Raw genomic sequence first — 27,410 nt, forward strand, 5'->3', positions numbered from 1 at the left:
GCCCGGGACACAAGCCGCACACTCCATGAAGAGAAAACCCAGCCACAACCTCCATGCCGCCTGCTTAGGGCCGCGTCTGTAACTAGTTTGCCAGACCCCTGGGATCAGGTAACCACAGCTTCATCTCCAGAGCTTGGCGATGACGTCAGACCGCCCCTTTCTAGCATCGCGAGACTCTTTTCTCCCTCCCTCCAGTTCCCTGCGCTCCCAACCGCCCGCGCCCGCTGCCTGGCAGCCGCGGGGATGGCGAGCGGCAGAGCCGGGGCGGTGACGATAGCAGCGGTTCCACCATTGGATGAGGAGGCCTGAGGGACGGGCCAGCGTGGTGAACAACGAGAGATTGAGGTGGGTTGCCCCGAGAGAGCGAGGGCAATGGAGGCCAACATGCCGAAGCGGAAGGAGCCTGGCAAGTCCCTGCGCATCAAAGTCATCTCCATGGGCAACGCTGAAGTGGGAAAAGTGAGTACCTGGCTGGGAGGGGCGGGACCTCAGCGCTGCGGAGCGACGTGCCAATTGGCTGGGAGGGCGGTCACTCAACAGCCTGGGGCTCAGCCTCCTCCCCGCCCCTGAGCAGGCCCTGTTTCCTCCCGGCAGATGTGGCTTCTGGAGGAAAACTCTCCTGACCTTTTTGACCTTTGACTTGTCCCCTCCTCCATCGACGTCACTCTCCCTAAGACGTTGTCTCCTGTGATCCTTAACCCTTGAATGTACTCCAAAGAGAGTAAGGTGGCTTATGTCCTAATGTCAGATCGTTTGCTTAGATACCACATCTGCATTCTAGGTGACCGGTTTTTAGAGGTGAAGAATAAAAATTTAGTTACACCAAGCAGTGCTTGGGAGCCAGAGGGAATTTATGGGGTGCGTGTGAAGATTGGGATTTGTAAAATGTTGCTCTGCAGACATGGAGCCCAGAATCTACACCGTTTCAGTTATAACAGCATAACTGATGCTGACGTGTTTCACAGGGGAGGTGCAATGGATGTCAAGGAGCCTGCGTTATTTTGTATGCTTGTTTTGTTTTTATTCCTGGTACTGTCACCACATCCATTCTCTCAAAAGAGCCTTAGTTCGACCGCCTTTTTCTTTGCTCCGTTTCCTAGTTATCAGCTATAAGCTCTCTCGTTATATGGGGGATGGAGGACAAGAGGTGACCAAGATCTTTCCCTAAATGAATTCTAAGACCATCTCCTCTTCATCCAAATTGACTCTCCTTCTGCCTAAGTGGGAGCTGTTGGTTAAGAACCTCCATCAAATTAGTGACAGAGATAGGATTAGAACCTGGGTCTTCACACTCCCACTGCAGTGCTCTTTCCATGATTGCATGCTGTCAAAATCAACTCAGAGCAGGATCTACATGCAAAAGGAGCATTAATGAGAGTGTTTAGGCCAGCGCCCTGCACATCGTTAATGATCAGTAGATATTTATTAGTATCTATTCTTTCCATTTATGTTTTACTATTTATATATCTGTCTGTGTATATACTGGGGGTGCCCAAAAATGTATACACATGACTTGTATTCATATTTTGTTATCAGTATATATTATTATTATTTTAATACAGTTTTTTTCCTTTCTGAAAATGTGTATACATTTTTTTGGCATCTTCTGTATATATTAGTAATAACATAGCATTCACTGAAAGTCAACATTTACTGAACATCAACTATGTGGCAGGCATTTAAAATAAAAAGCCTCTAGAAAGTTATGTACTAACCTGCCAAAGTGAGCATGCCTCACTTTTGTAATTTTATTATGCTTAATGGTGCAACACTAGAAATCGCCCAAAATACCCAGTGTCACTACATTTATATAACATTTTTCTAGATTTATTAGCCAATGCAATTAGATAAGAGAAAAAAATATGAAGTACTGGAAAGGAGAAAGAAAAATTATTATTATTTGCTAATGATATTATTGTTTATCTAGAAACCCAAAGAGAATTAACTGAAAAGCTATTGGAAGCAATAAGAAAATTCAATAAGGAAAACCTCATATACAAAAATTAATAGCTTTACTACATCAAATTATAATTGTTTGGAATGCATAATTGAAAAACTATTTTAATTTATAATAAAAAACAAAATAAAGTGCTTAATTTTAAACTTAAGAAGAAATAGGTAGGACCTACATGAAGAAAAATTTCATACTCTACAAAGTTACTTAGGCAAATGGAAAGATATTTCTCCATAATTAGAATCACTAAATATTGTAGAGATGTTAGTTCTTTAAAATACTCTGCAAATGTAATTCAATTTCCATTAAATTATCAGTAGGGCTTTTTTTTTTCTTCAGAGCATAATAAAAAGTACTAACGTCCTTATGAAAAATTAAATGTGAGAATAACCAAGAAAATTGTGAAAAAGAAATGAGAGGAGACTAACACTACCAGATATTAAAACACATTTTAGGCCCTTTGAGCCTCTTGAGCCTTGCCTTTGCTCTGGGGCCTGCTCCAAACCTTTTGGAGTGCGCTTTTTCCTCCTAAATGCCACCTTAGGCCCTTGAGCCATTCTTTGCTGCTTGGGTCCCCTCCTATTTTTTTGGAGTGTACTATCTCTTCTAATAAACTACTCTTTCATCACTTTAAAAAAAAGAAACAAAAAAAAAACCATATTTTAAAGTTACCAAGCTTTTCCAACTGATACTGGAAAGGAAGTATATAGACATCAGTGGAACAGAATGGAGTCCAGAAATAAACCCAACCATATAAGGAAATTCAGTTTACAACAAATGCAGTAACATCGTGAGAAAGTAGGAACCATTTAAAAAGTACTATTGGTCAAATATGTGGTGATGGAAGGAGAGCTGGCTCTGGGTGGTGAGCACACAATGTGATATATAGATGATATATTACATAATTATACCCCTGAAACCTATGTAACTTTACTAACCATTGTCACTCCAATAAACTTTAATTTAAAAAAAATAAATAAATAAACAAAAGTACTATTGGAGCAACTACCTACTATTTGGGAGTGGATTCCTATTGCATTCCTTTCTCAAAAATAAATTTTAGGTACATAAAAGATTTAAATTTAACGAAAAAATTTTTTCCCTTAGTTGTAAAAGTAACACGTACTCATTTTAAAGAATTTGGAAAATATAGAAAGATATACAGATAAACAATTTTAAGTTAAAAATCAAAGAATGCCCTAGTAAATAATCCTTGGATCAAAAGTCAAATGAAAACAAATGACAAAATAACCAAGAAGCACTTAAAAGCATACCAAAACCTTCAGTACAAAATTAAAGCTGTAGTCAAAGGAAAATGCATTATTTTATTCATTTCTAAAAGAGAGATAAAAAATAAAGGACTTTAATGATTTAATGGTTATACTTTGTGAGTATAATAAAAACCAAGGAATGTACATCTTAAAAGTGTGAATTTCATGGTATGGTATATCTCAGTTTAGAATACTAGAGGAACTTAATACTTAAGACATTAGAAAAGACACAAAATAAACCAAAAGAAAGAGAGAATTCTCTGGAAAGATTAATGAAAAAGCAAAGTGCCTAAAAGTCTGTTTAAGATAAAGAGAGAAAGCAAAAAATTACAAGATTTGTACCCAAAGAAGACATAATCACATACTGGAAGAGATTAAAAGAATGATTAGCGAGTACTACCTACAATTCTATGGGAACACATTTGAAAATGCTGAGGAAATGGAAGATTTTCTAGCAAAACATAAATTACCAAAAATGACTCAAAAAGAAGTAGAAAACACAATCAACCAGTTACCTCAGAAGAAATTAGAAAAGGAATTAAGAGATTTACCATCTAAAAAGGTATTAAGATCAGATGGTTTCATGAATAACCTTTATTTAAGCTGTAAATAACACATAATTTCAGTAACGTTATTCCAAGGCAAAGAAAAATATGAACAGGACTCCAATTTATTATATGATGTCATGGTAACTTAAATAGCAAAACTTGATATAGTATCAAAGAAAAAATATATATGCCAATTTCACAGATAGAGATGCATAATTTCTAAATATCAACAGATGTAATTCAGCAATATATCAAAAATAATTCACTGTTAGTAAGTAGGGTTTATCACATAAATGCAAACATGGTTCAATATCAAGATGTTAATCAACATAATTTGTCATATCAACGGAGTAAGTATTTTCAGTACTGTAAAAACATTTGATATAATCAAGTAGTCAGTTCTAACACACATTTTAAGTAAAATCAGAATAAAATGAAACTCCTTAAGTGTGATTAAACAGTATTTATTGTTAACCTGTAGCAAACATACCAAACGGTAAAATGCTAAGGCCATTTCCATTAAAATTAGGTCTGAAAGAGGATACTTGCTATTTTCCTTTATTATTCAGCATTTAGAGATTCCAGAGACGCAGTAACAAAAAGGGGATTCTGAATGGCTTAATCAGTCACCTCTATAGGGGAACCCTGAGGTTTCTCTGTGGTCTTTGTTTATATCCAACTCAACATTCTGCATTGGCAGTAAACTTACTCCCAAAGTCCCAGCCCAGTTCTCCGGGTCCTCTAGGACCTGCAGTTTCCTAATGCAATTATCACTGAATCTTTCTGTCAACTTACTCTGAAGCTCGCCCTAGTTCTAGATTTCCAGTTATATTAAGTAAATATTTTCCTGTTAAATCAGTTGAATTGGGTTTCTCTTATAATACTTGTAGTCAGAAGTACCTCCATTATACAATAGTGTAGAATATACTTCTGACATAGCTCTACTCACTGGTTGCATAATAGCCCATGATATGCAAGTATTCCCTCTATTGATGAGAATTCACTTTGTTTCCAGCTCTTTTCCCTACTACAAACAATGTTACAATAAACACCCTTGTGTGTGTGTGTGTGTGTGTGTGTGTGTGTGTGTACACATACAGGCATGCCCTGTTTTATTGTGCCTCAGAGATATTGCGTTTTTTTACAAATTGAAGGTAAGACCACCAGCAAAAAATTATGACTCACTGAAGGCTCAGATGATGGTTGGCATTTTAAAAATTAAGGTATGTACATTTTTTTAGACATAATGCTATTGCACACTTAATAGACTATAGTATAGTGTAAACATAACTTTTATATGTACTGGGAAACCAAAAAATTCATGTGACTTGGCTTTATTGCGATTTTGGCTTTATTGCAGTAGTCTGGAACTGAACCTGCCATATCTCTGAGGTGTGTCTGTATATATATTCTTAAATATTGGTACTCTAATTTCTATGGACTATATTCCCGAGGGTAGCACTGTGGAGTTGAAGAGCACATTTTTAAATTTTAGTAGTTATTGCCAGTTGCTTTTCAAAAAGGTGCACATCTCTACCAGCAGTATTCAGGTGCCCTTTTCCTGAAATCCCTGCCAACACAGGTGTTGTCATTCTTTTAATTAACACTATCAATCTGGTTAGTGAGAAATAATTTCATTGTTACTTTAATTTGCATTTCTCTGAGCACAGATAAATGTGAGCTTCTTTTCATATGCTTGTTGGGTATTTGGATTTGCTTTTCTCTGTATTATCCAATTTATACTCCCTACCCATTTTTCTGTTGGGTGATGTGTCTTTCTTATCATTTTTTATGGTTTGGAGACATTAGAGATACTAACTTTTTACCGGTCATATTAATTACAAATATTTGCCCAAATATGTTATTTGTCTTTTAATATTTTTATAGTTATTTTGCCATACAATTGCTTTTATTATTATTATTGATACATATTCAATTATGTCTGTCTTTTATGGTTTCTGGGTTTCCTTTCTTGGTTGAAAAGGTTTCCCTAGGGTTGTACATATGTTGCACATTTTCTTCTGAAATTTTTATTGTTTTATTTTTAGATACTTAAATCATGAATTCATCTGTAATTTTTGTCTATAGGGAAGTTAAGGGCCCAACTTAACTTCTTTCCAGATGGATAATCAATTGTACCAGTAGCATTTTACCAAATAAATCATTCTTTTCCCATTGACTTTATTTTTTTTCATTTATTTATTTATTTGGTTTATAAAAATTTATTTAAATTGAAAGTTGTTTGATCTCCTATCCATGAGCATTCATCCAGCTGCGTTTCAACAGGTCAGCTGTATGATCCCGTTGACTTTAAATGTCACCTTTATTATTTTTAAATTTCCTCATGTAATGGGATCTATTTCTGGGCACTGTTCTGTTCTACTGACTTGTCTACTCTTATGCCAACATAATACTGTCTTAATTAGTTTCAGACTATATTTTAATATCTGTCGAGGCAAATTCCCTCTTCTTTCTATTGCTCTGCCCCATTCTTCTTTTTCATACTTTGATTAGTTCTTCTCAGAGAGCTGTTCTTTCATAATGAATTTTAGGATAATTCTATTTTTAAAAAGACTCAAATCTGTTAAGATTAAAATTGGAATTGCATTTAAAAGTGCTTAAAAATCTATTTAAGAAAAATAGTGAAAGCAAAAAATTCTATTTCATGTTATTTAAGTAGCTTGTAAGATCCTAAAGACCAGGAACTCTGTCTCTGTGTTATAGGGAGTGGTTATTAACACTGTTATTTAAATGTGTATCTCTTTAAACACTTGGGATTAGTATTTAAATCGTGTATTGGAGTTAAAGAACTTCCAGGCCCCTTAATCTCATGAATAATTTAGAAAAAAAGCTATATTTACTTTTCTAAGATATTATGAGAGAAAACATTTGTGAAGTGCCTTCAAGCTATACAGTGTTTTTAAAAGTGTGGCCTCTTAGCACTAGTCACTCCAAAGAAGTTTTCCCTTTAGTTCGCAATGAGTTTATTAAGTACTTTTTATAGTAACTGTCCTATTTAATTTAGATTGAGGTTCATCAGAGAAGGATTTGAGCAGAATAAACCCCATTATCAGCACTTCAAGTAAATTATAAGTTTCATGACTGCTAAGGAGTGTTAATATACGCATATGTGTATTACTCATATGTAAAGTGCTAGAGAAGTTCAGATGCAAACAAGATCTCTTATAACCTGAGTGCTCAGAGTTTGAGCTGGGCCTTAAAGGATACGTAAGATTTGGAAAGCGGGGAGAAACTTCCTTCCATGTAGAAAGAAAAGTAATGATAAAAGTTAGGAAGCCAAGTCCTGGGAGTTTTGCAGAAATGGAGAGTTTCTATAGAAGTGTTTAGACAGAGAAGACAGATTAGGGCCAGATTATGGAGGACTTTGAATAACAAACAAAGGAGTTGGGATTTTGAACTCTTGGCAATGAGAAGCCATTGAAGATTTTTGAGTTGGAATAATGTTAGTGATATTCAGTATTGAAGTTGGGAGGAAAAGAAGGCAGAAAGACCGATAAAGAATTCCCTGCAGTTGTCCTGGAGTAGAGGATGACCTAAATTAAAGTGGTATTAATGGGAATTGGAATGAAGAAAAAGCTGGAAGAAACATTCAAAAGAAGATTTAGAAAGGCTTAGAATCAAACATGACTTTAATATTTTGATCCTCTGTGATTGGGAAAATGGTGGTATTATATCAACAGAAGTAGGATGTCAGCAGGATGAGCTCTTTTGATGTATAAGATTAGTTCATTTTTGGACTTGTTGAATTTGAGGTAACAGCAGGACATCTAAGGAGAAACTAGTTGAGTAGGTATTTGGAGATGTGGTTCTGGTCTTGGGAGGGAGGTCAAGGCTAGACCTTGCAGACTTTGGTGGTATTGTTGAAAGTGTAACAGTAGAAGAGGTCTTCAAAGAAAACAGCACAAGGATTGAGAACTAAACTGAAAAATACCCATATTTGATATTAAGGGAAGAATTTAGAAATGTGTTTTCTTTCAAATCTTTGCTTTTAACACTTGTTTCGGTTATCTTATAATTTTGACTTTTAAAAATGCTTTCTCTCATAATGATGAATGAAGAAACCATAATGAAGAAATGTGCTTATTTTGTATATGTTCCCAGAGTATACTTACTAAAAGCATGTATTTTTCATCTTTCTAGAGCTGTATTATAAAGCGCTACTGTGAGAAAAGATTTGTGTCTAAATACCTTGCAACAATTGGAATTGACTATGGAGTCACAAAGTGAGTATATTGTTTCTTTGGGCTTGTAAATTACTTAGAAATTCAGAACCCTTCTAAAGTGATCTATCTTGAAATAGAGATTCTGAAGATAAATTGGGAAAGAATAGTAATAAGAGACCTTTACAGATATGCAGAGATCATACCATTTGTTCATCATTGAGCACATTCTGTTCACCCGGCCTTGTGCTTGGTCTACAACGATGAGCGTGTCGACACAAAGCCTAACTGGCAGATACCACTTTTCAGGAAACATGTTTCTGTAGGAGGAGGTCTTATTAGCAGGTGTGTTTTTAGAGCATTTTGAAATAGTCTCTCTAAAAAGTCTAAATATTAAGTGGAAAATTTTCTATTGAAGCACTTTATTGGTATATGATCTTTATAGCTTATTGGACTCTAGCAAAAAATGATCCAAGAGTGACATTGGATATAATTGGGGATTTATTTAGCAATGAATCAAGGGCGGGTTGAGCTTGGGGGGACAAGGTTACATTACAGGGAATACTGCCAAAGAGTAGAATTGAGGTAGATAGCATACTCCCTGAAGTTGGAATCTCAGGTGCTCACTGTTATGGCCTATTCTGCCCCGCTCCTTCTCTCCTATTACATTCCTTTACACACTTTACTCTCCATCCACCCTGAACTGCCGTCATACTTTCCTATCTCAGTGCCATTATTCATTCTGTCCACCTAAAATGGCCTTTCCCCTCATCTCTCCATCTGTCAATCTCTCCAAGGAGTAAAATGCTCCCGTTCCCATAAGGCCTTCTGAATACCTCCTTTTATTAGTCAGGACTCTTTGGTTGCAAATGACAGAAATGTTAAAATTCTCTGCTATTTATGGTACTTATCATAAATTGCCTTGTGTTATTTTTATTATTTGTATATATTTAATGTCTCCTGCTAGAGTTTAAGCTCCATGAACAAGGACCTATCAGTATAAGTGATCTCCAGGTGCCTGGCATGATCCTAGGACATAGTTGATATTCAATAAGTATTTATTGTTAGGTAAGATAAATACATCTAAGTTTGCAAGATTAGAATATGAGAGCAACATACAAGAAGGTAGACCAAAGTGGTGGGGTATACCTATACTTGGGGGCACAGGATCATATCAGTGAGTGATATGATAGAGTATCCTTATTTAAGGCAGTTTGGTTTTGAATCATATGAATAGCTTTTTTATTTATCTAAGAAATGAGAATCACCACATTATACCATAGAAGTGTGGATTGTTCAACAGACTATTCTGTTTCTGGCTGAAATTTTCTTTTTGGAAAAGATAGTTGTCCCATCACTATGTCCTATCACTAATTCTATCAGGAGGATATAATTGACAGAAACCCAACTCAAACCAACTCAAGCAAAATAAATAAAAAGACAGTCAATTCACATAATCCAATTACAAAGATGAAGCTGGGCCTCAGAGATGGCTGGAATCAGGGAGAGAATATAACCAAATCATTTCACTACATCTCTCTCTCTCGCCCTTTGGCTTTCTTTACACAGCTTCCAGAAGCTCTCAGGCTCACATTGTAAATTTCACTTCCAGAGAGGGACCAAAACTACTATTCCAAGCTTAAAAATCCCAGGGAAGCTTTTGCTTGGCAGGTGGGGACAGGCACCTTTCCCCAACTCAGCTGTAGCCAGCAGAGTGGGGTCACTTAACAAGATGGCAGAGCCCATTTGAACCACAATTGGGAGAAGGAGTTGAGAGAAGGGGTTGGCCCATCAAAACAATAGATGCACATTCCATCTTTCCTGTTTTCAGTATGGGGAAGCTCAGATTTCAGTATGTTTAGAAATTACTTGGAGAGTTTGTCAAAATGCAGATTCCTAGGACCCACCCCCTATGGTTCTGACTCACTGGATCTGAGGTGGGACTCAGGAATCTGCATTTTTAACTACCCCTCTCCCCATAATTATGATGCAGGTGGTCTTCAGGCCACAACTTAGGAAAGCACTGCCTTGAGGTAATGAATTACCATTTTTCTTAAGGTAATTTTCTCTGGCTTCTGAATTAAATTGACCTCTTTTGAGTTTCCATGTGAACACATTTGTGTCACTTCCCGACTTTATAGACTTCAGTTCCGTCCCTTCTCAGATGCTATCTCTTTAAGGTAAAATTTTCTAATATAAATTATTATACCAGATCTTCTCCAGATGCTGTCAAACTCTGTGAATTATTTTGTTTTGTTTCGCTGTTCTCACACTCTCTTTTATAAGATGGATCCTTATTTCACAAATGTGCATCTTAGACTTGATGAAATATGGTAGAGAACTCAGCTGTGAAGAAATCATAAGTGGTGGTTAGTTTGATTTAAATAGGCAAGTCATATAAAACAACTGGGAAATATGGTTTCAGACCTGAAAGTGGATGTTATAAATTTGGACAGAGAATGATAATAATAATAATAATAATAATAATAATAATAATAATAAAAAAAATAAGCCAGAAGGTGGTATAGGGACAATGAGAGCAAGTGCTAATGTCCTTGTATTCCATAGGAGGGAGTCCTATCAATGCTGTCTAAAACTGAAATATGATACTTAAAAAAAAAAAGACTCTAATCTGTTATTTATTATTAATCTCTATTCTTTAACCTTAGAGGAATATTTTAGGAAATAATATTTCTGTGGCGAGGATACATTTATATTTAAAGCTCAATAATTCCTCCAAGTTCACTTCGGTTTTTTTTTTTTTTGTAGTTGTTAAATTCAATAAAAAGTAAATTTTAAGGTTTTTATTTTTAAATAGTATAATCCCATTTTTAGTAAAATATTTGTTTATTAGTCTTATCTATGCATACAAAGAAGTCTGTAGTTCATCCATTTAATGAAGGTATTTTTCTGGGTGATAGGATTTGGGATAAATGTTAAACTTACATTTTTGTATTTTTCTTTAGTGTTTGAATTATGTATAATGTTTGATTCATTCATTTTTCAGGAGTGATTTTTCATTAAAAAGAAAAGGACTAGAACCAAATATGCTATGATGTTACCAGTAATTAATTCTAATATGACTGGTTGTTATTTTCCTTTTTTTTTTTCAAATTTCTGAAAACAAATTGACTATTGCTATTGCTTCAATGAAGACCACAAGAAAATTAAACAGATGTTGTTAATAATATACATCTTGTTATTGTTCTGCATGGTAACCAAACATAACTAGTAGTGACTAAGCTGTCTTAAAAAGGGAAATAAAACATTTTGCTTTCATTTATCTTGCTCTTTTCCCAAACCCATTTTTCTTAGTACCACAGTAATAGCCACCATTTGTTAGTTAAGGGGTGTAGACTGAGTATCTTGAGGTAAGCTGAAGGTGAATGAGGGAGCTTATTCCAAGTGGGTTTAGTGTTGTTAAAACAAGGAGGCAGGATTATCTGCTAAATTGCTGGCTCCTACCGTACAGATTATCTGGAATCAAGAATAGGCACTGAGAATCCTCTTAAATTTCATACACATACTCTTTTGAAATTTATAAGTGACGTAAATGCTATTAATGTGAATGCAGAAACCATGACCTTTTTTGGTATTTTTTTCTATTTGAACATTTCAGGGTACAAGTCAGAGACAGAGAAATCAAAGTTAATATCTTTGATATGGCTGGACATCCCTTCTTCTATGAGGTAAGAAAGCCTTTTATGAGAAAACCTATATGCAGTATTGTCAGTGGTTTAGGGAAAGATCCTGAATTATCTGAAAGAACCAATATTCAAATAATGTGTACAAAGAGGTAAATGTAGCTGGTGTAAGATATTTTCACCTTCAAAGGACTGTTGCTTTTTACTTTATACCTTACCCCAAAACATGAAAGGATAATTACATTCATACTTGGACTTAAGAATTCATAGCAGGATGTTAGAGTGAGCTTTCCACTTCACTCCTCAGCCATATGAGTTCTCTCCCCAGAGAGAACCCCACTCGGTTTACTTTCATCTGTTTATCATTTCTAAGTAGTCTCATAATGAATCTCATGGCCATTCTCTTGTTTTTCCTTCCTTTGGTTTTTCATTCTCCCTAAGGAGGCCTTCTGCTCGTTTCTAATTTGTGCATTTCACTTCTGCTCTTATCTTTATTATTTCCCTCCTTCTGCTTGCTTTGGGTTAGAAGTACAAAATGCTGTGATATTCCAGGAGCCGTAGAGATGACATTCTGTCTGACGGGGGTAGGGAGTTACATGGTGGGGAACGGAGCAGAAAAAACTACATAAAAGATGCAGCATTATAGCTAGACCTTGAGAGATTGATGATAAAGAGGTGCCTGTTTCCAGACGGAGTTAGGAAGGCATAGGACAGGTCTGGGAATGAGAGATTATCCAGTTTGAAGTACAGGGCGTAGGCGGAGGATGAGACTGAGAAGTTGGTAGAGGAACGATCAGAAACTTTTAACATCAATTTAAAGAGTTTGAACTTTGGGGAACTGGCAGTGGGGAAACAATAAAGAATTTTTGAGCCAGGGCTTTAAAAAGATAAATATGCGTGGTGTATAATGTTGCTAGGGAGATTAATTAGAAGACTCTGGCAGTAGTTCATTCAAGACATAATGTTGGCAATGAAAATGGAAAGCAAGTGACAGGTGCAAGAAATGTGGTAGAGGTGGCTTCTGCAGGTTTGTTTGACTCTGCTGAGCAAAGGGAGAGGAAAGCAGCAAAACTTAACACCCGGCTTCCAACAGAATGACAGAGAACTGTGTGCTACCTTCATCACTAGACTTTCAAGAGAAGGAAAAGTTTAGGAAGGAATGAGTTGGAGGGTTTCCTGTTGTGAATGTTGAACTTGAGATCCAACGGGACATTCAGCTGGAAGAGTCTAGAGCTAATTGGAAATGTGGGTCTGGAGGTAGAGATGAAAGGGCTCATTTTGGAGGTTCTCACAGTTGAGAGTGTGACAGTGGTTGATGTGGCTGAGATGGGAAGAAGGAAAAGAGAAAAGAAGAGGGCCCAGGACAGCATTTGGGGAATCATGGTGGCTGGCTGGAGTGGGAGTGATGGAGAGAAAAGTTTAGTCAAGAGCCTGGGGCACATGGTGTATGGGAGCCAAGGCAGCCAGAGTTTCAGGAAAGAAGGGAGAGCCCCGTTTTTATTACAGCAGGAGGGCTAAGGAACATGAGTACTGAGGGCCAGAAGACTCCTGGTGTTCATCCCTTTAAATTCTTTCTGATTTTGTTGGTTTTAGTTTTAGGGGATAGCGTCTTATGTTTCTGCAAATAAACAGGCACTTATATTTTTGGTCCAAGTGTCTGTGCTAGAAAACTATAGCTATTTCAGTGTGAGTCTCAATACATACTGGAATTCTTCGGAAAGAAAAGTATACTACATGGCCTCTGTCACTGAAACCCCAAATCTATCAATGCTGCTTCTCACACATTCAACCTGTCATTGCCTCTGCCACTTTAGGGTGCCCTGTACTTCATGCTGCCTCTTCCCAGAATTGTAGCTATGCCCCAGAGGAGAGTTGCCATTTCTGATGAAAACATCAAAGGAGGTTAACCAGAGAATGGATGCAAGGAAGGAAGGGAGAAGGTGCTAATACACATTGTTTTCCGGGCACCATGTAGGTGCTTTGCCTTCGTTATCTCATTTAATCTTCATCATAACCCTGTGGAGTAAGTAGTATTATCCCCATTTTACAGATGAGGAAACAGACGCAGAGAGGTTAAGTGACTTGCCCAAGATCACACAACTAGTAAGTAAGTGTGAACCCAGATCTGTCTGACTCCAGAGCCCGTGCTCTTTTCCACTACATTACACTGAGGCTCTGAGTTTGGAGTTCTAAAGTTGGTATAGAGACGCTAGAGTCACAGGGAAGCTCTGCCTAGCATCCCGGGAAAAGCCATCTTTGGGATGTGATATATAAATGGCTGTACTTATTGCTGATATTTGTGTCATTTTTGCCTTGAGTTCTTTTCAATTGTTCACTCACCTTCCAAGTTCTTCCTATGAAGGACTTTATATAATTTGTGTTCTTTGAAGGTCTACTAACAACAATTAAAGCTTGATTGCCTCTGGGGAGTGGAACAGCAAGTGAGGGAGGGCAGGAGCCTGTTGTTTCCGTTACAAGTCCTTTGGTACTAACAGATTTATTTTTTATCAGGTTGCTTTGATTTTATTTTTAAAAAAAATCCCCTAAAGGCAAGCAGATACTGAGATATAGCAGCAAATTTTATGAATACACAAAAGAAGATACTTTGTTAAGTTTATGACTGTGAGATGTATTTTTGTAAAATCACCACCCACCACCCGCCCTCCACCCCAGCTTACTGTTTCAGATTTTGTGCATTTGTTCTTTTATGTGAAGGTTCGTAATGAGTTTTACAAGGACACACAGGGTGTGATACTGGTCTATGATGTTGGGCAGAAAGACACCTTTGATGCCCTGGATGCATGGCTGGCAGAAATGAAGCAAGAGCTTGGACCTCACGGAAACATGGAAAACATTGTATTTGTAGTGTGTGCCAATAAGGTAACCGCTTTGGAAATGGTAGGCTCAACTTTCTAGATTCCTTATGGGAAAAGTGCAGCTCTGAGTTTTGAGGAACAAATAAAAAGAAAAATTCCTTATTCAGTAATATAGGAATCAACAACTTTTAAAAACAAGAACAATAAAAAACCAAAACCTGGTATATCAGGATTTTTATCCATTTTCGTTTCTGGTGCCATCATTGGGGAATCATATTGCTGACTGAGCAGGAGAGGTGGATCCTAATTATCACACTCTGACCTACTTGGAGGAAGGCTGTCATTAGGGAAAAGGTGGCCTCTGGAAAGGGATGAAAAGCAGACCACAGGCCCTTGAGTGCGGCTGATGTTCATTATGAAGCTGACCTTCACAGACGTGAATGCAGCAGTTTTCTCAAGGGATAAAGTGGGAAGTGTGGTAATAGGCACTTGTTGCCATAGAAAATCAGTCCACATTCAATATTAGTAATTCTTTGTCCCCTTTGGTCCTGGTAATTCTATGTACTAGTGCTGGGGTTCATTTAAGAATATTATTTGCCTCAGTAAAGGATTAACAAAGACCTCATTGGGCCTTTTCTAGTGGGACAAGTTTGGAATCTTCTCTGCCCCTCAACTTACTATTTCAGATCGATTGTCCCAAGCACCGCAGTGTTGATGAAAGTGAAGGGCGTCTCTGGGCTGAAAGCAAAGGGTTCCTGTACTTTGAAACTTCAGCACAAACTGGAGAAGGAATTAATGAGATGTTCCAGGTAACCTAGCATTTTGTTGTTTTAGAGTTTGTGTCAAGGCCGCCCATGACAAATTTTAGTTTAAATTATGAGAAGCAAAAAAAATAATAGGAATTTCTCACTAGAATAAGCTCTTTTCAGAAGCTGGTGAGAGAGAAAGAATATGAATATGAGTATGTGTGTATGTGTGATATCTGTCTGCTCTCTATTTTAGACCATACCTGGCTAATCATCAGGATTACCTGGGGGAAATTCTTCAAAATACAGATTGCTGGGTTCTAAACCTACTGGAAGGTTAATGTTGTGAAGAAGCTCTCTAGGTGATTCTGATGATTATCAAGTTTAACAAAAGTTATTATTCACTTAACTGGGACAAAGAGTTTCCTTAAAACTACCTTTGGTTACATTTGTATGCAGAATCAAATGGAAGCATACATTGGCAGAATTGCCTTGTTATAGCTAAGATAATCCTATTATTGTAGCCCATCGGGGTGCAATTAGAGAAGAGGAGACTATCATTGCAGAGTCCAGCCAGTCAAACATAAAAATTAGGTCTCACCAATCAAGTAGGCAATAGAAGATATAGTCTTATTGGAACATGAATAGATGGTCACTTTTCAAAACTTACTAATCTTGAATAATTTTAAGGGGAGGAAGCTATTTAAACTAAGTTATGAAGTCAAGTCGACTCTTAATTATAGATACATTAGGAAGCAAGTGGTGGCATGAATAATGCATTTTTTCTTATGAATATATCTGATATTTTGGGAATTTTTAGCATTTCAAATAATATAGCTATACTATAAAGAGTTGTTCTTAATTATTGAGTGGGATTTTATTTAATCTTTTATGCTGAATTTCCTTCTCACAAGCTGTCACCACTCCTATTAGAAGACAGGTTTCATCCTTGGCTGACAGACTAAATTGTGCATCAGTAGCTTCTATTTAAAGACCAAATAAGGTTGATATTGGTTTGCCCCTCTTGTATTCTTTTGAGTACATAGACTTATGTGAGTTTGTGCTTATATATATACAATAATAATACTTAACCATTTGAATAGTATTTTACAATTCTGGAGTAGTTTACATATTTCATCTCATTTGAGACTCTTACCAATGTGGCAGGTATTATTCTCATTTCAGATATGAGGACACCTAAGACTAGTAGTGATTTGTCCGAGAGTTATAAATAATAACTGTTAGAGATTAAATTAGCACTATAAAGATGTTAGTCCATTCCCCTTTGGCCTCTATTGTGTCTGATGAGATGTTAGCACCCATTCTTACCCTTACTCTTTTGTATACAATATGCCTTTTTTTCCTCCTCCAGTTACTTTTAAGAGTTTTTCTTTATCTTTGGTTTTTAGCAGTTGTGCTATGTTCCTACGTGTGGTTCTCTTTATATTTATCCTACTTAGGATTTGTTGAGTCTCTTGGATTGGTAGGCAGGTGTTTTTTAAATCAAATTTGGAAGTGTTTTTTTTTTTTTTTAACCTCTCTCTCTCCCCTATTCTCACTCTGTTTTCTTTCTGGGACTCCAGCTACACATATATTAGACCATTCGATTTTGTCCCACAGTCCTTGAGGTTATGTTTATTTTTATTCCATTTTTTCTGTTTTCCAGATTGCTGTTGGTCTGTTGGTCTGACTTCAATCTGCTGTTAAATCCACTGAGTGAATTTTTCAATTCAGTACCTTTCAGTTCTAGAATTTGCATTTGGTTCTTTTGTGCAGTTCCCAGTTCTCTGTCTGTTCACTCATTAAAAGTATATTTTCCTTTAATTCTTTGATCATATTTTCCTTTACCTCTGAAATATTTGCTTTATTATGAATTTTAAGTTATTGGACTATATTAAAATTCTTTCACTTGATGTTTAAAAGGAATTTCTATTTTCACAAAATCAGTTCTACTCTGGGATGTGTTTTCTTTTCACAGACCTTTTATGCATCCATAGTTGATTTATTTGAAAATGGCGGGAAACGTCCTATTACAAATAGCAGTGCTAGTTTCACCAAAGAACAAGCAGACACCATTCGCAGAATTCGAAATAGTAAAGACAGTTGGGACATGTTGGGAGTCAAACCTGGGGCCTCAAGGTAAGCAGTGCTCTAGGATGTTAGTGCTGAGTGCTCTTATAGAGAATGACTCAGTCATCAAAATTATAGCTGCAATATATCTTCTTGTAATTAGCTAGAAATATGAAGATGTGTGGAAATATATTAGATTACTTAATATGCTCTTTTGCTGAATTAACTGAATAATTCAGTTAATGCCAGTTGCCTGATGTGGGAACCAGTTGCCTGCTGTAGTGTATATGCATAAATACTTTCTGAAATGGTATGCTCTGCTTTTGTTGCATAAGAGCCTTGAAGCTAATGTAATCTTAAAAAAATACCTTACAAAAGAGAATTCTTAAATCATAGAATTTTAGAGGACAGAATGTTAGCAATCAACTTGCCCAATTTTACAGGGAAAACTGGAACCCAGACTAAACACATTCAGTAAACTCAGGAGTTAGTAATAAGATTGGTTTTTGACCCTGAACACATGTGTCTGCCTATTTTTCTGTCTATCACTCTCAAAAATCCTGTTAGTTCCTCATCTGTATATATTTATGTTAAATTATTTTATTTTAGCCAAAAGAATTATTTAGGGGAAAAAGAAATATAGCCGCTACTCTTTGTTGCTTGTGCAGTAAATCATTGTTCAATTTGGTTTATACCTTTTTTTCAGTTTTATTGAAATATAATTGGCACACAGCACTGTATATATAAGTTTAAGGTGTACAGCCTAATGATGTGACTTACATATATTGTGAAACAATTACCACAAGTTTAGTTAATATCCATCATCTTATATAGTCGAAAAGTTTTTATCTTGTGATGGGAAATCTCGAGATCTACCCTCTTAAGAACTTTGAATTTACATAACTTTTTACAGTATAATACTACTTAACTGTGTACATCATAATTTATAAGAGTTCTCAGATCTTTTTATTTTGTACCATAGCTTTCCTCTCCATGTTTTCCCTTTCTACTTTTTCACTTCAATTCCCACAAAAGAAAAAAGTCCATCTCGAAATCACCTTGTTGGCATCAACAGTGTTAAGTGTCTTTTCTCCATTTTGGTCTCATAGCATATCTTTAAGTCCAGAAGGAAAGAGTGGAGGGAAAGAGGAAGACGCCTCTGGTCACACTTGACTTGCCAGGCATTACTGAGGATACTTTAAACACATGAAGGAATTCAGATGACCTCATGTATTATATAGAGCATAAAGTTAATTACTGTCTTTTAAATGTCTCTTTAGACTTCCATGGTCTCATTCTAAATTCTTCCTTTTCATCTCCAAAGGACATTGGTTCTAAAACTAAGAAACTATTACTTTACTTCTTGATTAACTTAGAACAATATTTATTAAGGAAAAAGAAACTTGGGTTCCTTATTTATTCACTGTGGTTAAATGGAATCTACCAAAATTTACAGGAACTCCCTAAGTTCTATATCCTTAACCAATATAAACATGTACTTTTTTTTACCTTTGTTCCTCTGGGTCTATCATACTAATTTTGTATGGCATTGAGCACATTTGGGCAAAACCTAAAAATATTTTTTTAAGATACAGAGTTTTAATGTTTGTTCTGTGCTAACTATGTTTATTATTCTTGAACTTGAAGAATATATCTTCAGTAGAATTAATATACTTCTTACACGCTTGATTCATTCTTGTTTCTCCAAAAGTTTTCCTTGAAAGTCTCTCCTGCTACCCTGAATTCTTAAAAGGCATTCTTAGAGGACCAGGCCTGACTGCTAAGCCCCTGTGGACATGTCTCCTCCAGAAGCAGAGTGGCTGGAGGGACCTTACCCAGGTCTCGCTCATGGGGAAGAGAGAGGATGCTGTACCTGCCTCAGAGACAGAGAATCTTTTAGGGAGAATGTAGTTCTTATTATCTAATGTCAAAATTACCTATGCAGAAGAGCCACATGCAAGATTAAAACAAAAAAAATTCAGAAAGACTCCTAAAAGCAGAGAAACCTTTAGGATGTATACCGAAGCCATGGAAAACTATTAACATGGCCCTATGACCTCAGTCTCTCCAGGTTGACACATAAGACTTCGCATCACATCCAAGATAACAAAAACCATCTCCCGAATTTGGAGAGCCAAACTAGAAATCCTTCTGATAAAAAATAAAGGAGAAAAGCCTAGAGCATTTGGGAAAGCACCATTTCCAAGCTTATTGGATCACTGGAATCCGGAATTACAAAAGGAAGGTGGAAAATAAAACCATCTGGTAGAGACAGAGCCAGACTCTGACCAGGGGAGTGTCTGGGTACTTAGAAGCCTCTCGGAGGCCTGACAGCTGAGGACAAGGAGAAGCAGGGGGACCTGCAGGGACAAGTGGTCTCCAGGACCCTCCCCAACCAGTCCACGCTCGCTGAAGACCTCAGAGGGTCTTTGGAGAAACATTTATTGTTACTGCTTCTTTCCTCTCTGGATAATATTCATTTCTCTCTTGTTTCTTTGATCTCAGGGAGCTTACTGTGTATAACTCTCATGTACTCCTTTCCATGTTCCTTTCTTGGTGACTGGAGTCATCATCTTCCCAGGGCGTCAACTTCTCCATGACCCTGGAACTCATTTCAGCCCTTTTTCCTATACCTTAGTCACCTGTGTATCTAGCTCATCATCTGCTTCTGCCAATTCTTTCTTTATATTATGTCTTTTATCTTCCCTTCCACAAACATCATATCTAAATTCTCGTACTCATGCTTGGGTTATGGTAACAACCTCCTACCTGTCTCCTAACTTCAAGAAACAGCGTTCCCAGCACCATTTTGTCACGAAACACCTACTGTTGTTACTGTTTGTCAAATCCAGTTTTTCTGTTGTTTGGCCTTCATGGCTTTGCACTTACTAACCCCTCCTCCCCAGCCAACTTCATTTCTTGTGCTTCCTGGCAGTTTCCTCATGGAACTACATGCTATGTCCATGCTCTGTTCCCAACCTCTGCCGGTTTTCTCCCAGTTGCTCTGTATTTCCCCACCGCTGTGTTAATCCCCAAGCCCCACCTTCCGGAACCCTACTCTAGGGTCCTGCCCTGACCTCCCGATGCCCTGCTGCTTCAGTCAGCACCGATTTGCTGAGTGCCTCCTAGGTGCCAAGAACGGTCTGTTTCCATCCGATCATTGTTTTACCAAGTGTTTTCTTAGCGTTTGTATACTCATTTTGCATTGTATTTTTTTCCCTACTTGTATGATATGTATTAGTTATTTGTTTATTGACTGTTTGTTTCCTAGTCCTTTAGTCCCACCTTTGGAAAGGGTAGTAATTATTTGGGATGTGCTTACTGCATCATCCACACAGCTAACTGCAGGGTGTGGGGCTGACCCTGTTACTGACATAGAGCTTTGCTTCTCTTCGTAGGGACGAAGTCAACAAAGCGTATCGGAAACTCGCGGTGCTGCTTCACCCTGACAAGTGTGTAGCACCTGGCAGTGAAGACGCCTTCAAAGCAGTAGTGAACGCCCGCACAGCCCTCCTGAAAAGCATCAAGTAGAAAGGAGGAACAAAGACACGTGTGGGCCTCGAGTACAAAGAGACTGTCCCTAGAGGTAAAAGAGCCAACCTAGATTTTTCCTCCGCGAAACTTGACTGCTGTTTTTACTCATGTGTTGTTATTTGTAAATCAATAATTCAGGTGCCTGTTACCATTTCGTAGAGAGATGAAGTGAAGAGAACCAAGTACCATTTATCCATGATAGTTCATTTCATATTTCCAAATTGATTTTTTCCCCCTGATTCATTTGTTAGCTTCCTTAGGCACGTCACTCAGGAAAGTCCATGAGATTTCTGGAGGGAGGCAGGACGGGAGCACCCATTCACTTTTCTTTTTTTTAAAACTTCATCATCAGAGGAGAAAATAACAAAAACAGAAGCAGACAATCTGAAAACCCCTGGAAGTTTGGTGTGATCTCACAGGCAGGTCGCTCCTTTCAGAGTGAGTTCCTTAGGTGGTCTGTTAACTATTAATCTAAAATTAATGAATTCTTAGCAGCCCTTTGGAAGTTTGGGAAACAAGTCAATACCATTCTGAATTGAGCTGCCCTTTTGTGACATTCACTCTGTTCTGCTTCTCCAATCACCAAGGGGAGAGACAAGCCAGTCCTAAGAGAAGAAAGGCGACGGCAGCCCCTCTGAGTGCGCTGGCTGCTGCTAGCCCCACCCTGGATCTGAGGCCTTGCTTAGCTGTGGAAATGGGTGCCGCTGGCTGTAGGGAGCGGCACCACCTAGGAATCAGGAATCAGACCCAAGACAGAAGTGGTTGCAGCTCACACTAGATTGTGCACACATGCTCCGAAGGCACGGCCAGCCTGGCGGCCCTAAGAGAACCCCCTGGGAGGCTTACGCATGTTCTTATTTCTGCATCATTTGCCACAGGTAGTGGAAAAGGCAGGGGTGCTTCTCCACAAGCCAGGCCTCCTCTTCACTTCCTCATCAGTGTCGGCTCCCTGTTCTTTTCCTCTTCTTCTCGTCCCCTCGTATTTATTTATTTATTTATTTATTTTAATAGCTGTACCTCACATCTGCCATCATTCCTCTCTTCTTGAATCCCCAGCTCCCAGCCACTGCCTCCTCAGTCCTCCCTTAGAAGCCTCGACCTGGTCCTGGTTGACCAGAGACGAGAACGGATCCTTTGGGTGGTGGTAGAGGAGAGCTCTTCTGGCCTGTGTGGGAGGAATCTCCAGAATATTTCCTGGGTTCCAAATTTCTGGGTAGTAGTAATTTTAAACCACAGATTATGAAAATTAATTTCACATAGAGAAATACATTCTCGTGCCATCGTCTCCATCTCGGTCTCCAAGGGATGAATGAAGCCTGGATGTTAGGACTGGCCTTCCTTTGAGAGCTTATGGAGCCACACTCACTGCGTGACTCTCATTGTGATGCTCGTATTTTGAGCTGTGACCACCCTGCACTAGGGCTTTAAAGTATATAAAATGTTACTGCTGTCTGGGAATTATAAACAGCTCTCGCATATCGGTCGCCCATCAGCATACCTTACCACTTAAGAAGAAAAGCCACCTTCATGTGATCCAAGCCTGCTGCAGTCTTAGGGATTCCTTCCCCGTCCAAAGCAGCTTTACTTTGTGTGGCTGCCTCTGAGCTGCATTGAGTTTGTTGTCGGGAAACCACAGCGCTGTTTTCTAATCTTGGTGATACTGAAAATGTTCTTTTTTATGAATTGAGATCTGAAATAACGATTTCTCGTCAGGTTTTCCACTGGCCTCTTAATTTTAACTAGCTCCTTGGGACGCAGAACTCCAACCCAAAGTTCTTTTGCACCTAAATTTTGCTTAAGGCCTTCATCTTGCCTAAAATAATTAAATATTGATCTGTTTTTGCAATAAAATTTAGGAGTCATATGAATGAGGGATCATGCGTGGTATTGTCAGCCCAAACTGACATGGGTATGTGGCTCTGTATAACAAGCCGGTCCAGTTTTCATCACTGTTGTTAAACACTAGGTTGGTCCCCTCACCAACTATATTGTACAGAGGAGCAATTACAGCAAAGAGAGTTCTTTAGAGCTTCCATTGATATCTTTACATAATCAGTGATGTGTTGAAGTTCAGCCTGATCTTGATTCTTAGGTCTTAGGATGCAGTTCCCAGCACCTTCACTGTTAGTGCTAAAGCTGGCCATGTATTACTTCGTTTATGTAAAAGAAAGGAAAAACGTGAGTGAAGTTTCAGGGTCCTAGAATTTTTCCAATTGCCGTAATCCTTGAAGATAATGAAGCGTGACCCACAGTTGAAAGCTTTTTTGGTACTTAACGTCATACAGAACTTTACAGACCTCTGCATTAATGTAACTTCTTGATGCTCATATGTACTTTGTAGTTCAACTTTAATAAAATTATTCAGCTAGTTAGGATTTCAAAATACATCAGCGAGAATAGCAACTAGCAGAGTAATGGCTGAAAAAAATCATTTTATAGAGAATCTTGTGTTTCAAAAAAGAGTAAAAAGTTTGAACAGCTATTATTAAAGAAAAGCCATTTCTTCCATGTATGAGTCACGAAGAATGAACACTTTAAAAACTTTTTAGAAATCCCTGGAGGCATTTTAAATCCATCGTCCAACCTACCTAAGCACTTTAAAATACACGCTCCTTTTGTTCCTCTGTTCCCTTTTCATGCCTCCTTTTTAATTGATACACTCAGCTCTCAACATTTCTTCCAGTTCAGCATTGTCATTTCATTTCTTCACATAAATGTGTCCTTGGTTTTGTTTGCCTGTTAACTTCCTATTATGCAGCTATCCAAGATAAATTGCTCTAATTCTATAGATTGCGCCTATTCTCACATTTACCTCAGGAACCTCACTCTAGTATGTTCTCATGCACTGAATTCTCAACTGGTAAATATCTCCTAATATCCATAAACTAGTACCTAATTCACTGTTAGTTAATTTAAACGAGCCATAGTTAAGGCAGCTAAATTTCTGAAAGAAAGCCAGAGTAAGTGTGCAGCACCAGTAATGAACTAGCTGTTCCTCACAGAACAAGAACACAGTCTGGAAGGAGAGGAAGGTGTTTCGGTGTCAAGGTAGAAAGGATGGAGCCGCCTGCACACATTGCCTTTGACAGTGACAGGGCTCTTCTTCCAAGTGACTCAGTGGGCACTTGAATGTCACTCCCTTCCCCACTGTACTCCGTCTAACTCACTCTGAGTCTGTCAACGTTTTTGTAAAACGTTTGAAAGGAATTTGGCTGCAAAATATAACTCACCGCCTTCCACTGCAAATTTTGCAAAGTGAAGAGAGGTTCATACTTCTTGTGACCGGTATTGAGCACAATTGTAAGACACAGTCAATACTGTTTGTACATTGGTTTTTCCATTAAGCATCTCTAGAGAAGACAAAAGCTGACACCTGCGATGTGGAGACATCTGATTGTGTCTGCCAAGCGATGCAATATGAGGCCGTGCAATAAAGGCCTTGTGGGTGAAACGACTTGTTGGAAAGTTGGACAGTTTAGGTTAGCTTCCCGCATTGATTGCTCGCAGGGGCGTTAGTCCCTTTGACTGTGAAAGCAGTCTCTAAAGAAACCCTTTGCGCTTACGAGGTAATTTACATATTTGCTTTCTGTTGAAGTAACTGAAAATGTTAAATCTAACAGTTGTTTATGTCTTGTATAGAGAGTGTCACATGTATTTAAGTTGTGTATTTTTATAAAGTAAAGCCAAATATCGAACACTGGTCTGTGGGTTGCACTTACTTATTGAAACACTGGTCTTTAACGTAAAACACATTAATCTAGAAGCCAATCTAGTTCGTCACCGATTGAGATTTTAGATGGGACATCGGGCTTTAGTTTCCAGTTGGTAAAACAGAGGAAATTTTTATTCATCAGTCCATCAGGCTATCCTGACCTTACTAAATTGTGGTGAAAGTGTTTTTGATCTCTTAAAGAAAGATACTAATATTAGCTTTGCCCTTTTAATTCAGATGAAACTATTATCTCATTTTAATAATGCAGATCTTAATAATTCAGTTATCTAGTCTCCGGACAATAAGAATCCTTAAGTAACAGACTGTTGTGAACCCAGAATTTGAAAGTGGGAAGCCTTGTGGGACCAACCCACAGAAGGCAGTCCATCTCTGAAGACTTCGAACAGGAGCTTTAATTTTCCTTGTGAATGACATTCATTCTCATCTGAGAATGTCCACCGCTCTTTTGGAGAACTGGTCTACCTTCTTCATACTGCTAATATGTTCTGAAGGGGAGCTGCCAAATCTGTCTACGATCCATTCTTTCTTGCTGGCCACAGAGATTGGTCCATGAGACGGGAGTGTCACCCAAGCTGAACCAATTGGCATCCCTCCCTGGGATCTTTCTAATTGGGTCTATGAAAACAAACTTCCTCTCAGGAGAGGAAGTTGGGAGGAGTCTGGTGATGCTGGCAACCTTGATTACAACCTCATGGAAAAAATTTGAGAGAATAAAACAGACATTTAGGAAGAGACAGAGTCCTGATGGCTAAGACTTTCCTTCTAGTCCCCTGAACTGGTTGTTCTTCAAGCCCAACAGCCACCCCAGAATCCATCCAGTAAATCTCCACTCCCCTATTTTCTGCTTAAGTTAGTTGGAGTTTGCTTTCTGTTACTTGCAACTAAAAGATTAGAAAATAATAGGTACCAAGGATTGTAAGCAGGGATGAGAAAGCTCTGGTCTATAGACTAGTATAATATTTGATAGGTATACTATAAAATTTTATATACTAAAATATATCCAAATAATTTATGTTTCTTAACTGGAGTCTGGCTGTTTTTCTTTCTTTCTTTTTCTTTCTTTCCTTCTTTCTTTCTTTCTTTCTTTCTTTCTTTCTTTCTTTCTTTCTTTCTTTCCTTCCTTCCTTCCTTCCTTCCTTCCTTCCTTCCTTCCTTCCTTCCTTTCCTTTCTTTCTTTCTTTCTTTCTTTTCTTTTCTTTTTATTGAATCTGGCTGTGTTTTAAACCAACAATAACCAGTTGTAAACTGAAAAGAAATATTAAGTGTATTCATTTTTTGTCAGGGTCAATTTAAAATGCAAAATTTTATCTAGGTTTTTAGTTTCCATTTGATCCATTGCCTGTCAGGGGCACTTCTAATTTCTTAAATTTATAATCAAACTTTATTGTTAAAACAGTCATTTGCCATGTGTTTATTGAGGACCTGCTATGTGCCAGATCCTGTTTGAGACACTGGTGATGTAGTAGTAGAGCACAGAACCATCAAAAACTCCTGCCCTGTAAAGCTTACATTCTAGTGTCATGTTTTTTTTTTTTTCTGTTGTTTTTTGTTTGTTTGTTTGTTTTTCAATTTGTGAAGTTTTGAAGAAATGTTCTTTTTTTCCTATAGGTTTATTTCCCATAGGTTTCTTTCTGAAGAGGCACATTTGCATTTTTGACTACTCTTCAAGATATGCAATATTACAATTAATACTGATTGCTACTATATACAGAAGATCATGTAGGTTGTTAAAATGCTGTTTTTTGTTTCGTTTTTGAGAACTTAACCATTATACAAATCTGTCTTTCATATTAGCCTGGAGGATACAGTTCTAGACTTTAGGTGTTTCTATATTTTTAAATTTATAATTAAAATATTCATATATTCTTCCAAAGCAGTTGATAATGTTGTATTCATTTTGAGGGAAAATATCTAAGTTGTTGTTTTAGCTAAATCACTATTGTGTACCTGTGATATCACCCAGTTACAATTCTGATCAGTTGACTGTTCTAAACGATGCAATGGCTTTAGGGAAATAATTTCTCCCTGAACCCAAAACAGTTAGTTGTTAGGGAGAATTATAAAATCATCAGCCCATGAAAGCATGTGTACGAGGGAAGAGAAAGTACAAATCTGCTATGATTGAGAGAAATTAAGATGGGAAGTGCCTCAGATGGCAGTATGTGAACATTCTGCTGATTTCAGAGTATGAGAAAAATCAAAAAGGTTAATAAAATAAATACTAAAGAGAGAGAAAGCATCTTAGTGGTTCAACAGGAAACTGAAATAAAGCAAAAGAAACTATCTCTGTTCTGACTAGAAGGGAACAAATACAAAAGCCCCAACTCGCTGGTTGTCAAATGTTTTTCACTGACAAAACCCTATATCTCGAGTGAACTCCAACACAGAACCCCTATATAAAAAACAGTTAAGAACAACATTTTTATCAGGATAATTTTATAAGTTCACACTTTTAATATCATTCTGTATAAAAGCAACCTATCAGGCAGTTCTGCCCTCTAAGGGAGATTGGCAACATGTATAGCAGAACATGAAAAATCCCCTTGCTACTCCCTCCTGCTCACAGATGCTGGTGAGGAGAGCGCCTCGCCTGAGAAAGTGATCAGGTTCAAGGAAAGGTAAGAGCTTCTGCCAGGCACTCTGTGGATGGCAGCACTGGACAGGGACTCTGTTACACGAAGTGTCCTGATGAAATTTTACATATCAGGTAAAGTACTATGGCTTTGTGCAGTGAGGCAAAAAGCTGACTTTCTCGTCATAAGAAATCAACAAGACTTCTAGGGGTTGGAGCTGCCTAAAAGAAGAGGAAGAAAGACTTAAGAAGATGGGGCAGAAGGCTTAGGGAACTGAGCAGGATAATTGGAAACATTAGATATTAAAGATTTCTAGATATTACATAATATTAGGAAGAAA

General features: G+C 37.7%; 1 protein-coding gene across 1 annotated transcript; it reads left to right on the forward strand.

The window, feature by feature from the left end:
- The first annotated feature begins 180 nt into the window (after window positions 1-180).
- Window positions 181-24,464, forward strand: DNAJC27 (DnaJ heat shock protein family (Hsp40) member C27). Its single transcript, XM_033125396.1, has 7 exons — window positions 181-459; window positions 7,935-8,017; window positions 11,574-11,643; window positions 14,314-14,478; window positions 15,101-15,223; window positions 17,139-17,299; window positions 20,629-24,464. Exons 1-7 carry the CDS (start codon window positions 373-375, stop codon window positions 20,759-20,761), a joined length of 822 nt encoding a protein of 273 aa, XP_032981287.1. The 5' UTR covers window positions 181-372; the 3' UTR covers window positions 20,762-24,464.
- Window positions 24,465-27,410: the final 2,946 nt, after the last annotated feature.

The sequence above is a fragment of the Rhinolophus ferrumequinum genome, chromosome 13 (assembly GCF_004115265.2).
Source record: "Rhinolophus ferrumequinum isolate MPI-CBG mRhiFer1 chromosome 13, mRhiFer1_v1.p, whole genome shotgun sequence".
In the NCBI taxonomy this organism is placed as follows: Eukaryota; Metazoa; Chordata; class Mammalia; order Chiroptera; family Rhinolophidae; genus Rhinolophus; species Rhinolophus ferrumequinum.

Excerpts from the sequence above, each read along its gene's own strand:
- DNAJC27 (XM_033125396.1), top strand. The coding sequence starts at position 373 with ATGGAGGCCAACATGCCGAAGCGGAAGGAGCCTGGCAAGTCCCTGCGC. Across the intron at positions 460-7,934 it reads GCAACGCTGAAGTGGGAAAA|AGCTGTATTATAAAGCGCTA; the intron begins GTGAGTACCTGG and ends TCATCTTTCTAG. Across the intron at positions 14,479-15,100 it reads TTGTAGTGTGTGCCAATAAG|ATCGATTGTCCCAAGCACCG; the intron begins GTAACCGCTTTG and ends TTACTATTTCAG.